This window comes from Haliotis cracherodii, unplaced genomic scaffold, assembly GCF_022045235.1.
Source record: "Haliotis cracherodii isolate W230 unplaced genomic scaffold, xgHalCrac1.p SCAF_2, whole genome shotgun sequence".
Classification (NCBI taxonomy): domain Eukaryota; kingdom Metazoa; phylum Mollusca; class Gastropoda; order Lepetellida; family Haliotidae; genus Haliotis; species Haliotis cracherodii.
Window position 1 is genome coordinate 54,017,714 of NW_027266275.1, and position 16,166 is coordinate 54,033,879.

General features: G+C 37.6%; 1 protein-coding gene across 1 annotated transcript; it reads right to left on the reverse strand.

Moving 5' to 3' along the window:
* Nucleotides 1-4,497: 4,497 nt before the first annotated feature.
* Nucleotides 4,498-16,103, reverse strand: LOC139468240 (28 kDa heat- and acid-stable phosphoprotein-like). Its single transcript, XM_071250078.1, has 6 exons — nt 16,019-16,103; nt 8,888-9,018; nt 8,310-8,426; nt 7,115-7,242; nt 5,237-5,388; nt 4,498-4,754 (listed from the first exon to the last, which is right to left on the reverse strand). Exons 1-6 carry the CDS (start codon nt 16,026-16,028, stop codon nt 4,720-4,722), a joined length of 573 nt encoding a protein of 190 aa, XP_071106179.1. The 5' UTR covers nt 16,029-16,103; the 3' UTR covers nt 4,498-4,719.
* Nucleotides 16,104-16,166: the final 63 nt, after the last annotated feature.

A 16,166-nucleotide genomic window follows, 5' to 3' on the forward strand; every position in this document is an offset into this window, starting at 1 on the left:
GAAATAGGTAACAGGTACTGACAATGTCTGGAGGGCAGAATAAGTTATATGGGAAAATGTAAATCATGGAAGAACGGTGTTAGCTAGGACCAGACTGATTATGTCACCGTGTCCTGTCTCTGGATTAGAGAGCAATTCAAAAGATTGATGTTGGATTAATTAAAATAATGCATTCTATGGTTTGGAGACTCCACTGAACACAACTCAGTAGAAGTTTCATGATCTTTTTGGTATCAAACTTCATTCTACCTAAGTGATGCTGTCCATTTTCAAAGACATGTATGATGATTTACACTTTATTTACTTAAAGTGTAAATCTCCAAAGGATATTGATAGGAAAAATTGCAGACCTGATGTTTATCTGACTTAAAACTGATGAGTTGCTCCCTTATCTGGGCTGGGTTTGATATTTTCCTCGGCAGCTGTCATATCTCCATTAATCATAACTCCGACTGGCAGTTCTGAGATTTTCTTTCTTGAAAGCTGTCTTGCCTGAGTTGGTCATGAGTTTTTCCTATGACAAGATTATATTTGCTTGAAGTCACATACCCATTCTCATAGTGACTTTATTATTGTAAAGTACATATTTCTTTCATATACAATATGTATTTGCTACCTGATAATTGCAGAGTCGTTTGTGGGAAGTTGATTACATTGATTTTTATACAAAATGCAACATATCAAATAAAATTCTGCTCAAGTTGAATAGGAACTGTTCTTTCTGAAATCATTTTGTTAGCTTTATCAATATACTTAAAAGATTTTACATAAGACAATGTAGTGGTTTCAATACAAAATATCGCCATTGTCTCCTTACAGTATTATTAAAGACTATTTACTCCATTTAAGCTACCTACCATTTGCATGATCGTTGAATCTAAATGAGTCATGGCTGAAAGCTGTAGGTGGCTAGAAAAAGCTACCATTTACAGAGGGGTGAAGGCTAGTTAGATGCGAATACCAACCCTTGTCATATATCCCTAGAGGAATGTTGTATACGCTCTTATCCTGCACTACCCAATTGTGTACCAGTATCTGGATTGTCAAGTGTTTTGAGTATCCTGTAGCAGTTTGGCTGGACATCCGTCCTGGAGTAAACTGTTGATGTGTACATTTCTCAGTTTGTGTCAATGGTGAGTACCAATCATGTGATGTAGATATGCAAGGGCATATTTCACTCACTGTATGTATTAAATTAAATATTCTAAATCATGACCTGCTTGTGTTGTCTTCTTTTAATGACCATGGATTCTTGGTTCTCCAGCTGCTGGGTTTGAGGAGAAAATAAATTGCAAATATCCATCTACTGTTGTAATACAGAAGAACATGTAGAGACGCCTTTATATCCCCTCATACCATAGGCTAATGACTGGATGACATCACACACATTAACTGGACCAATGAAGCTGAAATGATGACACTTTAAGAGGTTTGAATGCAATTTTTAATATGGCTGCCATAATTTTGATTAAGTCATTTCTTAAATGTAATGAATGTACATATATTTGTTATGAGGCTCAAAGATGTTTTTGTATTTTCATGTCACTAGATCAATGAAGCTGAAACCTCACCAATGACATACCAATTTGGTCAAGACTCAAATCTGATTTTCAATATGGCTGCCATGCCAGCTTCTAAAAAAGTATTAAATCATGTATTATCTAGTCAATAAAAAATGTTTTCATGCATCAAGTCTTACATCGAAGGTCAGTGTCATCGTTGACGTTATTGTGAAACATGGTGGTATCATTACTGCTGCACTTTTATTTACAATCCTGAGACTAAGTAATTGTTGGATCTTGAGATGAGGGCAATGTTTTTGGACTGGAAATACATTGTGATATTTAAACACTTTAGAAGATTTGAGGAAATGGTGGAGATCTTTGTTTCACAAGTACTTGCAAGCACCTGTGGTTATGGAACTGACAAGACTCCTATACATGGGTCTACATCTCATCTTTTGGTCACACTATGATAGACTTTTCAAAATATGCAGATATGGTTAAGTTCATAAAACATCAAAGCACAAAACAGGTCCAATTATTTTTACAGTCTAAGTGGCACTGTCAAATTTACTACCTGGGCACCCTATTACCAGACCCGGTACCCGTGCAGGTCTCAAGAGGAAGATACAAAATGTTTGATTGGGAAAAGTTTGACCGTAGCACTGGTGAAATGTGTTTAAGTATATGTATGAAACGATCTGGTGTACACACTGAAGTGTTATTTTTATTCAAACAAAAAAGTCAGAAGGAATGGGCGTAGTAGTCAGGAAGAACTGCGAACATTAGTGACTTGTAGTTTAAACACTTTTGGTCATTAAACAAGATATCACGTGACTAACCAAGGGTCCGGGTAGTCCTGTGGGTACCCGAGTTACCCGTCCCAGCCCTACTATTGTACCACACTGAAGTGAATTAAGACAAAACACAATGTTTTAAGTTGTAATTTCATTGAAGACATTGCATATTTCACAATACATATATCAAATAAAAGTGGTATATCATAGCACATTATTCCTCATATTAAACAATGTAATAATTACAGACTGGTGAAGACCCACCTTCAAGGATACTTTAAGGTTAAATCTACGAAATTCCTTCCCTTCTGTGACAGTTGCTATCCTATTTTTACAAGACCTGAGAAAGCATTTATTAGATTGCTACCATCGTCGATACTTCCCAGGTTTGTATACCCTTTGTGCCTCCATCACCCATGAATACACATGACCACTGCAGTGTTGTGATGACACACTTATTTTATAAGCTAATGAAACGACGCTGTGCATAACTCAAGTTGAAATGAGCCTCATGCTGTGCAAACCCGACCTTGCTTCAGTGTGTAAGGCAGGCAGCCACAAGGTATTGGCACATGTTAAGCAAGAAACAATGCAGTAGATGTGATGTAAGCAAAGGTCATCGCTGTCCTCCCATCTCTCTACTTTATTTCCTGGTTCAAAAACTGACTACACTGCATAGCAGCTGTATGTCTTCACAGGTGATGGAGAAACATATGTTATATAAACCTGTGAACTAACAATGGATTGCTACAGAATCCCCTGAAAATATATCCAGTAGTCGATTAACAATAAGAATAACAAGGCTTAGAACCTACTTTTGCCTCTCATTTTATAAGTGCAGATAAGAAAGAATAAATAAAAAGAAATTCTGGCACGTTTTTCTAGTAAGAAAATGCAAATTCAAGCCTCAATTTAATTCAATACCAGTGTCACCATCCACTAGGCCCCTGTGATCACAAGACCAACTCGGGGCCAAAAACAGGCACAGTTTGCGTTCCACACAGATCGGAGGATTATCAAACAGGTATGTATGTGAATTTGTATATATACATGTCTCAAAATTACAAGTACAGTCGTCAAAAAAACAACAATATAGTATTAGTAATGTAGTAATACAGTATTTATATACCGGTAGATATTATTTAGAAAGTATCGTATGTTTAGATCATACACAGTTTATATGACGTCTTCAAGTCATTAAAGTTACCTTTGAATTTGGACCTTTCATAAATACAATGCATCAGAATTGATGCCTGGCATAATACAATGTTGTGGTTCTGATCAAATGAAAGCCAAGATAAGGGTGTCCACAACTTTCTCCTCACAATGGCAGAGATGTGGGTTTCATATCATGTCTTTCATACACACATGGAAACATGGGCACACATACAAAGGAAGGCATTAGGTCTACATGGGTCTCTTATTTGTTTGTTGGAGCACGAGTTTGCTGACAATGTTTTGACAAAATACTAACAGTTTCCTTTTATTTTGTTTTACATGAAAAATTAAATCGACTGCAACAGAAAACTTGCTTCTGCGATGTACTTTTTTCTATTTCCATCACGATACATATAGCTTTATTTTCTATATTCCAAACTTGCATGTACTTTTGGAAGTATGTACATACTGGTATGACATTGATCTTGTCTTGATAAACGTCCAAGACACAACTGCTACATGATGTAAAGTTGGTAAAAGAACGACACAACTGCTACATGATGTAAAGTTGGTAAAAGAACACAATATTCCTCAATGTACACAAGGACTGGATCACACCACACAATGTTAACAAGCAGAGGGTGCAATTGGAAAGGTAGTCAAATAACTTTTGTCATGGGACACTCAAAAACATGTCATTGTAGAGTCAATTTGGCTTTCTGTTTATCTATATGTGACTTTGTACACAAAAACAAATGTTTCATCAGAAAGTTAACACAAGATATGATTATATTTCCATATTAAGTGGTACTTAACTGCTTCCTAGGTGTATATTTCATAGTACTTCCTTGTCGGTAGAGAACCATTAGGCATGAGGGTGGTCATGGCTGCAGGCTGTTTAATGGGGGAGTAAAAGCGAAAGTGATGCAGGTCATAGACAGTATTGTTCTAGTGAAAGCAAGCACCACTATTATGGTGCTGACAAACTGAAACGGGCAATGTAGGAGATCAGAGTCTTTACGGTACTGAAGGAAGAAGGAAGAAGGAATCATTTGGGTCCTCGGGGCTGGGTAATCAGAACCACAACAGTCTCAGTGCCAAGCTGCAACTGATAGTGGCAACAACGTAGTGTGAGATGCGATGCAATGAAGCAGCTTATGGGTATGATCATGCATCTACAGACTGGATTGAGTACTTGGGTATACTTCATAACATTAACTGAATCATAAAGAACAATTCATGAGTTGTTATACAGCAGGTCGTCAAGACTTGGCTGGTTTCTTCGCTGCTTCTCTAGCTAAAAAAGGAAATGAAATGTGAAAATATTATTTGGCTCATAATTATTAACATGCATACAGAAAATGTACCAGAAATTGGGAAGACTTAATTTACATATTTTTAAGATTCAGCGTTTTAAAAAGGAAAGTCAACATGGCTGTTTTTGAGTTTTGAGTTTTGAAAGGAAGTCAAATTTCACACATAAACAGGAAGCTATTTTAAGGGTGGGTGCTTATTTGGGCAGAAATATGGCCAAGTCTTGTTGTTAATAGAGTAGGGGCTTATTTGGGCAAAAATATGGCCAAGTCTTGTTGTTAATAGGGTGGGGGCTTATTTGGGCAAAATATGGCCAAGTTTTGTTAATAGGGTGGGGGCTTATTTGGGCAAAAATATGGCCAAGTCTTGTTGTTAATAGGGTGGGTGCTTATTTGGCCAAAAATATGGCCTTAATAGTACTTAATAGTAAATTTAGTTTATGGAAACCGAACAAACTGTACCAACCTAATCTTTCGTCCTCTTTCTTCTTTGCTGCTTCTTCCCTCTGTTTTCTTATGAGGGCGAGTCGAGCAAGATCTGCACGCGCCTCCTCAGTCTTGCCCTCTTCATGCAGCTGCTGATACCGCCGGGCAGCTTCCTGCTTCTCCAGTTCCTCCCTGCCAGCACACAGTGAACAGTGAACAAACAGTCAGCATGTAACAGCTACACAACAGTGGCTGGGAAAGAGTCTGTACCGGACAACCAAGTTGTTGATATGCCCAATTATCAGTTCTTTGCCTTGCTAATGATAAGGTCATGCATTATGATCCCACATTGGACGTCGTTACAGTAATTGAGTGAATTTTGTGAACACAGTCAACGATAATCCAGCTATTCCCACCAAAGTCAGCAAAGTCACATAGCCTTACCACCAAATTCCCATCAAAGTCACATAGCCTTACCACCAAATTCCCATCAAAGTCACATAGCCTTACCACCAAATTCCCACCAAAGTCAGCAAAGACACATAGCCTTACCACCAAATTCCCACCAAAGTCATCAAAGTCACATAGCCTTACCACCAAATTCCCACCAAAGTCACATGGCCTTACCACCAAATTCGCACCAAAGTCAGCAAAGTCACATAGCCTTACCATCAAATTCCCACCAGTTACATAGCCTGACCACCAAATTCCCAGCAAAGTCACTTAGCAAATCTTGCATTGGGAATTTCGAAGGCAGACGCTCCAATACATGAATTTGGTGCTCAGCCAATTTCAGCCTAGTTCTGACCTCTTTACCCAAAATTGACATTCCAGTAGTTTACAAAACATTAGTCATCAGTTTCAGCTATTTGTGAGTAGCTATTTTATCGAAGACGGCAGCTACATTTTTAAAAATGACTCCCATTTTCAGAAAATGACCTCTTAAAGTCACTAGTGGGCCCCAAAGGGCACTTCATTTTTCCATCACTGCATAAGGCATAGGCCTATTCTGCCCCAAATCCCTAAAAGGGTCACAAACTGGAGCATGAAAAGAGTTTGTGTGATAGAACAATTATTGTTTCAAAGACTAGCGCTGTTGTTTTACTACTGAAAGTGCATCATGGGGATTCAGTGTTAGAATTGTTCCCGGCCATCTATGATGATCATAAGAGGCAACTTAATGGATCAGGTGGTCAGGCTTGGTGAGTATCGTACCCCGACCTAGTGGTTTAAGCGTTCACTTATCATGCAGAAGACCCGAGTTCGATTCCAGACATGGGTACAATATGTGAAGCCCATTTCTGGTGTCCCCCGCCATGATATTGCTGGAATATTGCTAAAAAGGGCGAAAAACCATACTCACTCACTTACTGATCGTTGAAACTATCAATCACTGGCTTGAGAGGTCCAGACTTGATTAAATAACTGGACCATATTACTGAGTGAGGTGTTTAACAAAAAATATGAAACATGATCTTAAGGCACACTGACTGCCCATGGTGGTAGTATTTAGGCATGTTTAAATTATGCATTTACTTTAAACATAGGGTCAAGCAGATGTGAGACTAAAGGATGATTCACTTAGGACGGTTGTCCCCAATAACACCATTTACTTCTGACAAAAACAACATTTTATACATGATGAATATAAAGTTTGTTTGTTAAACCCTGCACTCAGCAATATTTCCGCTATGGGACAGTAAAAATAATAAATAAAAGGAAAGGAGAATTGGACTGGACCAACCAGTGATTGTTATGAGCATTGATCCATGCAATGGGGATACAACGACATGCATCAACCAAGTCAGCAAGCCTGACCATCCAATCCTGTTTGTCGCCTCTTACTACAAGTATGGGTTACTGAAGACCAATTCTACCCCAGATCGTCATGGGTGGATGAATACAATGAATTCTCTACCTTTCTCTCCTTGACAGCTGGGTTGAAGCTTTTGAATCTAATTCTGTAACTTTTCGTGATGTCTTGTTTCCTGTTCGGTTTGGATTGTGAATCTCTATCAAATGTTCTACACCCTTAGGACGAGCCTCCTGCAAAAAGGAAATAAATTGTGAGGATGAAATGGACATCATATTGTTTGAATGTCACTTAAAAGTTACAGTAACAGTGCACAGTAAGCTAAAATGGTAAGTAAAACAAGCTTAAACAAGCGTATAGTCGATGAAGTCATCTATATCCCCCGCCCATTTTAATACTTTATGGTCCCAAACCAGGAAACTGAACCAACACTTCTCTTTGACCATGTCAAAATAGCTGCAATGGAAATTCTAAAGTAAACATTTCTAAAACTCCTTAATATCAAATGGCACCAGTTCAGTATGTGCTTTATATATAGACATGCAATGTTTGGCAAGGAAATATTTGTTATACTCCATAAGTGAACCCACCCTATATTAAAACTTAATTCCAACTTGTCATGGAAACATAAACAATACAAATTTCTAAAAGTGGTAAATATCCAAAGGCACCAGTTCAGTATTTGCCTGGTAGACATGCAAAGTTTTGTAAGGAAGTATTTAACGTTTTTTGAGTTAAGCTCCAGAAACGAACACCACCCTTATAGAACCTAAGTCCAAGTCCAACTTGTTGCCGTGGAAACATAAAAAATAAAAATTTATAAAATTCATAAATAGCAAAAGGCACCAGTTCAGTATGTGCCTGGTAAACATGCAAAGTTTTGTAAGAAAGTATATAACAGTTTTTGAGTTAAGTTCAGGAAATGAATACCACCTTATAGAACTTAAGTCCAACTTGTTGTCATGGAAATGTAAAAAATATAAAATTCCTTAACAGCAAAAGTCTGCATGAGTATGATAGACATGAACAGTTTCGTAGAGATATATTGAAGGGTTTCTGAGTTATACCCGGAAACAATTCCAGGATGCACGGACACACGGACAGAACCCATTTCAATATCCCCTGCCAACTTCGTTTGGGGGATAACAAGAACACATAAAAGGCTAGGAATGGAAAATAATGACAACTAAGAAATGTGAATTAACAGCTGGCTAGAAACAGGAAATGACAATGGGCCAGACATGTGGATTGACACATGGGCTTAAAACCTGATGCAATTGGCATCAGTTTTCATACACACCTCTTCCTCTGATGATCCTTCACTCTCTGACCCTGCAGGTGGCAGTTCCCCAACAGCACCCTGCTTGTTTATTTCTTCCGTCTCTTCATCATCACTGTCTTCTATGCCCTTCTTTTTCTGGAAAATCAAAGTATGTTGTGAAACATAAATGAATAATTAAAGCTACCCCGGAACTTTGACCATCTAATCCAAAGGAAGAATGTGTTGGATACTGAGTTAATGTAAGCTTTCTAAATGGACTCACTCCACTACAGTCATAACGTTTTCAACATAAACCGTAGTTCAATTTCTGCATGGCTACCTTCTTTACTCCCCTGAAATTTGTGGAGATGTGTCCGTATGGAAGTGCCCATTCCAAATACAGAATGCTGCTATAAATTCTTGGCTCACTCTTACCAAACATTCTGAAGTCTCCACTCTGCTTGGCTGATCAGAAAATTCACCTGGCGTGATCTAGCACGGAGGGTTTGTCAGATGTTAACATGGTTAATGATGAGTTACTGATTCGTAGTAAAACATCTGAATTTAATGAGATTGCATGCCCTCCTAAACAGGTGTGAAGTAAATGTTTCCCCCACCCTCCACTCTCTGGCTTTGGCATCTTTCTCATCCTGTTGCTCCATCTCCCGAGGATCTGTGAAGTGGCGACTCTTGCCTTTGTGGTTCTTTTTGCCACCACGGCCGCCCCCGCCGCCGCCGCCGCCTTTACCTGAAAAATATTGAGTTAGTTGGGTTTAACACCACTTTGAAAAGTACTTCAGTCATATCTTGGCATGGCAGTTCAATTTGGGAGGAAGGCCTGAAGTGATACAGGTCTCAAACATTTACAACTCTGGTATTTGGCTCTCAGTTTAGTCCAGATATGTGACAGCAACCTCAAAATTATTTTTTTTAAAAATGGTCCAACAATGGACCAGACAATCCAGTGTGAGCAATGATCCATGTCGTCAGAGTAGAGCAGGAGCCTTTAGCTCATGGTATTAAGCCTAATAAGGGACATATAAAACCGCATAAATAACACCCCGAGTGACATTGCTACAAAAAATGAAAAATAACATCTGATCTATTCCTACTGAACAGGAACATATAGATATGCCACCATAATGTTTCAGGGCTCAAAATTACAAGGGACGCCGTGGCTGCAGCACACATAAAATAGGAAATGGAACACTTAAATTTTATCGTTTTTATTAAAAGGACTTAAGTTGATTTTTACAGCCTGTCTCGACAAGCTTAAACAGTACAGTGAAAAGAGTTTCCCCCATTAGTTGCATGTTCCACTCTCTATAAACGACTGCCTCTTGTAAAATCAAATGGCATTATTTTGTGGTTACTGTTGACTATCTTACAGACGTTTGACGAGATGTTCAAGATTGCACAAAATACATTTGAATGTACTCGCTTTTTTCCATATTTTAATGGAATATCACTAATATTACGTAGGTTTTGTGTTTCAAATGGAAGAACACCTAGCAAACGATCGCTGTTCGTCAAATTGGAAGAGTCGAAAAAGACAAAACAAATCCCAGTTTATTTATTTCTTCAAGCCTACTGCTGTTACTTCTAATACAGCCGAGTGCTAGTGCTAATATTAGAATTAAAAAACATCCCTGAGAAGCAAATATTTAATGCCGACTGACACGTGTGAAAGTACAGATGAACCAAAGCTAAAATTATCTAAACAGAAATCAACAAGTTATTCCCAAATTACAAACTGTGGTTAATATGTGAAAGGGATCAGAATTTGCAAAGAGTATGGTCAACCAGTAACTCTCTGTACCATACGACATAACCACATTGATGAGATCTGATTGGTCCACGTGATCTTGATAAAATATGATGTATCCCGCCTAGGAGGGGAATATATTTCTCAGCGAGCGAATAAATCCCTTATACCCCGCCACGAGCAAGTCAGGCTGCATGTGGTTTTGTGAGAGGCAAAATAAATCTCTTATCAAACCCTGCTTCAAAGGAAAAGCTGCATGCTTTTTCTGAATCAGAGGAAGTCAAGTGACATAGCTTGTGTGGCATAGAACTTAACGTGGGATGCATAAAACTCCATGTACCCCTCGTGATCCCGATACAACTTATAGTATGTCATGAAAGAAATGATCTAATGGATAAGCTGCCTTTTGTCATACTTATATGGGTAATATGAACAAAGCACACCTAAACTGATAATGGCACACGTCAAAAACAGGTCCAGTGCCCTTGGGCACACCTGTTTTTTTTCTAAAGCCTTGTGTTTACATACTTAACGCATATAATTCATAACAGGCACTGGTGGAGCTACGATCGAGGCATGAAATTCCAGTGCAGTTCGGCAAGGGGAAAAACTGGACTTTTGTAGTCAATTACCGTTTACACCCTTGCCTCAGGAAGATGAGTAAGCTCAGAAATAATCCAAATAATAACACTAAAATCAACTCAAAACTTATGCTAAGACCAGTAAGAGCTAAGTTGGGAAGAGTAGCATCTAAAGGTTTTGGCACAGATTGATGTGGCATTTACTAACTGCTATTATCATGCTTATTATAAAATGACCATTTTCAAGTTCCACACATACCATCACTTGCATCAGGTAACCCTAGACTGGAAATTGTTTACAGACAGTTCATTTTCACAAAAGTAAATGTGCATGCTTCATAAACTGTCAATCAAATTGTATTGGTTAGAAATAGCACCATGAAAACAGACATTTTTTCAATATCAATCTGAAGAATAATGGTTGGCTCGAAGTTGTAACTTCACCCATGAAAGCTAGTCAGGTTGAGTGCGGTTTTAAAACCTTGTATTTCTGTCCAGGCCAGCAAATTGGGGAATTGTTTCTTACTTAAAAACATATTAAGTTGATATTCATTGTTACTCTGTATGAGACATAGAATTATTGATGTATGAAAATTTGATTGACATAATATAACCCAAAATTGCAATTATCCGAATATTAACAACTTGGCAAAGCAAAACGAAAACATAGTTGTCAAACCCCAAATGTATTCAATGAGTGCGATGTATATTAGCCAGTGTCTAGGGCCTCGGTCAGATCCCGAGCCTTTGTGGGGGTCTGTGGGTGAAAGGTTAAACCTACTCTCCCCTCCCGCCCCCCCCCATTCAAAAATGATTTTTCACCATTTAACCAGTTTGGAGACATGTGGTTGAAAGGTTTCTTTATAAATTGTCTTAACAGATATGGGTCATTCTCTAAAAAAGTAACATTTTGGCCTATGAAAAATCAACAAATCAGAATTCATTTTTGAAATGTTTTTGTTAGGCAGATAAACAACATAACAATTACTGAATACAAGTGTAAAGTATGCAGGCTTAATATATCTTATTCTCCTTTTTGCAGAAAACTATTTTTGGCATCTCTGTACCAAATGTCTGTGCTGTTACCGTGCATAAAATCGAGTTTTTGTCACCGAACATAAATCTAAAATGAATTAAATTTATGATATGGTTGTTGCATTTTGGCATAGTTCAAATACCAACAGCTTTAAAATTTCATTTATTGGCTTTACTAAATTATAAGACTGTAAATATATGCATACAATGGAATTATTTCAAAAAGATGTACGATAAACTTGTCTACTGCTTACGCTGAAATGGAACTACCATTATTCTATAAGGTAATAACAGTTATTAGACTCATTTTATGAATTATATATACTTTTGTCAGCAGAGTTGAACCAATTATAAATTTTGAGATGGCAGAAACCTGGTGACAGGAAAGACATTCACGGTAACAGGACAGACAACATGGTAACAGGAAAGACAAAATATTTTGTAATTGCCAAAACTATAATAACTATTTCTGTGTTCTGTGTTTCAGAAGTAAAGGTAGTCAAAAAAAGGGAAACTCAATGAATGTGCATATCAAAGTGTTAGGTGTATTTTGTATGTGACATTAATTAGATAAAAATGTGAGGTTTGGTAACAGCACAGACAAGCAAAAATTCATAAACCAATATTATGTGGAATTGCTCATCTCAAAAATAGAACTTGATCAGAAACTCTACCAACAACCTTAATGGCACTTTTTGAGGTCATTGTTGCTTATTCCAAGCAAAAAGCTGTAAGGAAACGAGAATAGTCAACTTTCAAAACTTCAACAGTAACAGCACAGACAAAGTTTGATTACATATTTGCACTTTTACCAAATGATAGCATTTTATGAAAACATTCAGTAAATCATTCTTGCCCTCATTCATGTGCACATATAAACAGGTTATTGTTTGCCATGAATTGTTTCCACCATATCTTCCCACAAAGAAGACTCAACACAATAGTCAGAGGACAGTGATATTTTAGAAGGCTCTGGTACAAAGCTAACTACATGTATGTCCTCAAATTGGTACCAGCATTTGTCTTTAAGTTTGCGTGGCCAGAAGAAACAATTTGCATTCCCGTGCTTTCCTGCTTTATGCATATATTCCACAAAAACTTCACCTAGCTCTATATCTTCAACATAACCAGGATATGATATGTTATACACAATGACAACAAATTTCCCGGGGCATTCATTTGTATCAACTGGCTGGTGTATTTCCTTTTGTCTTTCCATCTGATCATAGTCTGAACTTTGTACCATTTCCTTACTTGTCTTTTGGTGAATTTCATCATCATTCAAGACTCTCCATTCTGTCAGCACACACCTCCACTTCACTCTTTCCCCAACTCATACACTCCATTCTGTGAGCACACACCTCCACTTCACTCTTTCCCCAACTCATACACTCCATTCTGTGAGCACACACCTCCACGTCTCTCTTTCCCCCACTCATACACTACATTCTGTCAGCACACAGCTCCACTTCTCTCTTTCCCCCACTCATACTCTCCATTCTGTCAGCACACACCTCCACTTCTCTCTTTCCCCCACTCATACACTCCATTCTGTCAGCACACACCTCCACTTCTCTCTTTCCCCAACTCATACACTCCATTCTGTCAGCACACACCTCCACTTCACTCTTTCCCCAACTCATACACTCCATTCTGTCAGCACACACCTCCACTTCTCTCTTTCCCCAACTCATACACTCCATTCTGTCAGCACACACCTCCACTTCTCTCATTCCACACTCATACACTCCAATCTGTCAGCACACACCTCAACTTCTCTCTTTCCCCCACTCATAGACACAGTGTTTGAAGTGATCATGTAAAATTACTTCCATTTAAAGTTGCTAAATATGTTACATTTCTTAATTATGTACTACAGTAGGGCGAGCAAATTGAATAATTGTTCATTATTTGTGTCAACATGATAAAAAAATCCTAAAATGTCTTTGCTGTCACTGAAATGTGTCTGTGCTGTCACTATTAAAAGTCTGTGCTGTTACCAAAGATCTACTGTGCAGTGTAATCAGTGTTTATTGACCCAAATGTTAATAATATTCAGATTTTCATGCAAAGAGCAAACATACAAAATACATTACCATTCATGTTTTCTTTGTCTTTTAATATACATACGTGGAAACATTTATTGAACACTCTATGTCTGTGCTGTCGCCTAAATATGTCTGTCCTGTCACTTTTTTTAAGGTGACAGCAGAGACAGTGACAGGAGAGACAAACTATGACATAATGCCAGCTTAGGACAATGACTTCTCTCTTGCACTGAAAAAAGCACACTGGTTGAGTTCCATTTTGACAGTCAAATATACTCATTATATTTGATTTTTTTAATAACAATTTCGGAAACCCAAAATGCATGGTGACAGCACAGACACCTACAAAAAGTACACATCAAAAGACAACATTTACCAGTTATTTTGAAGACACTGCACCAATATAAATTGCTTGAACATATGGTGCCATGATAGTACTGGAAAGGAAGAGACCTGCAAAGACCTTAGCCTTCTGGCTTACCAAAGGAGCAATTATTATTTGTATTTGTACTATCTGGTGACAGGAAAGACACTATTACTCTGGACAAGATTACTGTTTTCAAAAATAATGAATCCAAGTGGAAAACCAACAGCTTTTCTGCTGTTATCAGCCTTTCATGATGTCATGCTACATAAATCACCAGGGCTTTGGGAAGTATTTGTTCCCAGAGACTTAAGATAATTTGAGAAAGTTTGATTTTTTATTTGTGGACAACAAGTTTCTGCACATTTCTGCACATTTAAGGTATTTTGCTGGCTAACATAGGGTTAAAGCAGTAATTTGATCAGAATATTGCATACATCTGATAAATATCTTCATTGTCAAGTAATCTGAAAACAGAATTATGAGTTGTTTTCAAGAAAATTCATTTGGACAAGAAATGTTACTTTTTTAGAGAATGACACATATATGTAGAAATAATGACAAAATTGCTACGACAGTTGCAATGAAAAAGCATGATGAAGGGCTAAGGATTGAGTTTGGATAACCTAATCCCCACACAATAGTTACCTAACCCTAATGATCATAAGGTGTGATTGATCATAAAGGGGACCCAAGGCCTACCCTAACACCAGCATCATTAAGATGTGTTCAGCACTAACATAATATACCTAATAAACTGCATTCCTGTGCATTATAATGAAAATTAAGGAATTGACAAAAATAAGATATGTACTATAGTTCCAACTTTTAATCATTTCAGCCACTTGAAATAAGAAAAAGAAAGAAATTATAAACATATTGAAAATAAAAGTGCTTTCATACACTAGGGCTTGCTATAAAATGCGCTGTTGCAGGCTGTATTTAGTATTTGAACAAATACTCAAAACTCTCAACATCACTGGGCTTATTCGGTGACAATGCATGTAGAGAATAGAGATGATAGATCACTGAAAGGAGCTTATGCACACTCAATGACCCCTGACGTCACAGGCCATCGTTACGATAGTGACTGGCAACAAAATACTAGGTTGGTTGGTTTGTTGTGTAACGCCGGACTCAGCAATATTTCAGCTATATGACGCCAGTCTGTAAATAATCGAGTCTGGACCAGACAATCCAGTGATTGATATCATGAGCATCGATCCACGCAATTGGGATACGATGTAATGCATCAACCAAGTCAGCGAGTCTGACCACCCGATCGATCCCGTCAGTCACCTTTTACAACAAGCAGGGTCGTCTTTTACAGCAAGTGTGGGTTGCTGAAGACCGATTCTAACCAAGATTTTACAACCCAGATCAGTACAAAATTAGGTATTGTGGCATGTTTGAAAAGTTTGTGGCACCGTTTTCTAAAGGTAGGCCCACAGACTTTGAATGGATGACAAAGTAGACAAAGACTATGCATAACAACTTCTTTATAATATAATACTGTAATACCGACATGCAGGTATATATATACTTATACCATTATCCTTAAGGATCAATACCTAAACGTTGCTATTACAGTATAATAAGAAGTTGTTATTCAGGAACTTTTCCTTTACTTTGAAGAAGAAAAAAAAGAAAAACTGACATTTTTTTTAGATGACATTTGCATTATTTGGACAGAGAGAGTAACGTGAAATTAGTCTCCATTAACAAAAAGATAACAGCCATAATTGTATGAATCTTAAATATATTTTTTAAAATAAAAATCTCTAGGTTTGATTTCTCAATAAGCCATGTGTTCATGAGCCACAACTGCACGCTTTTACAGTCACCATTTGTTAACTCATATGAGTGAAAACGTCAGCAATAACGATTCCGTATCTAAAACTTTACAAAGAGAAATATGTAAAGAATAGGAATGCCTATCATGGCGTAACGTATACCTCTTGGCATTGTTCTTATTTCTGAAAATATTGCAGGACTTCTGAGTCAACAAGCACCCTTACTGGCGGAAGAACTACTGCGCCATCTACAGGGATCATAAGTTATTTTGAAAAATTATTTTCGTAGCGTGACGTTTCTTTGTAACAT

Coding starts and splice junctions, on each gene's coding strand:
- LOC139468240 (XM_071250078.1), bottom strand. Junction 8,427..8,887: donor CCAAAGCCAGAGAGTGGAGG/GTGGGGGAAACA, acceptor TTGATTTTCCAG/AAAAAGAAGGGCATAGAAGA. Junction 5,389..7,114: donor CAGCTGTCAAGGAGAGAAAG/GTAGAGAATTCA, acceptor GTGTGCTGGCAG/GGAGGAACTGGAGAAGCAGG.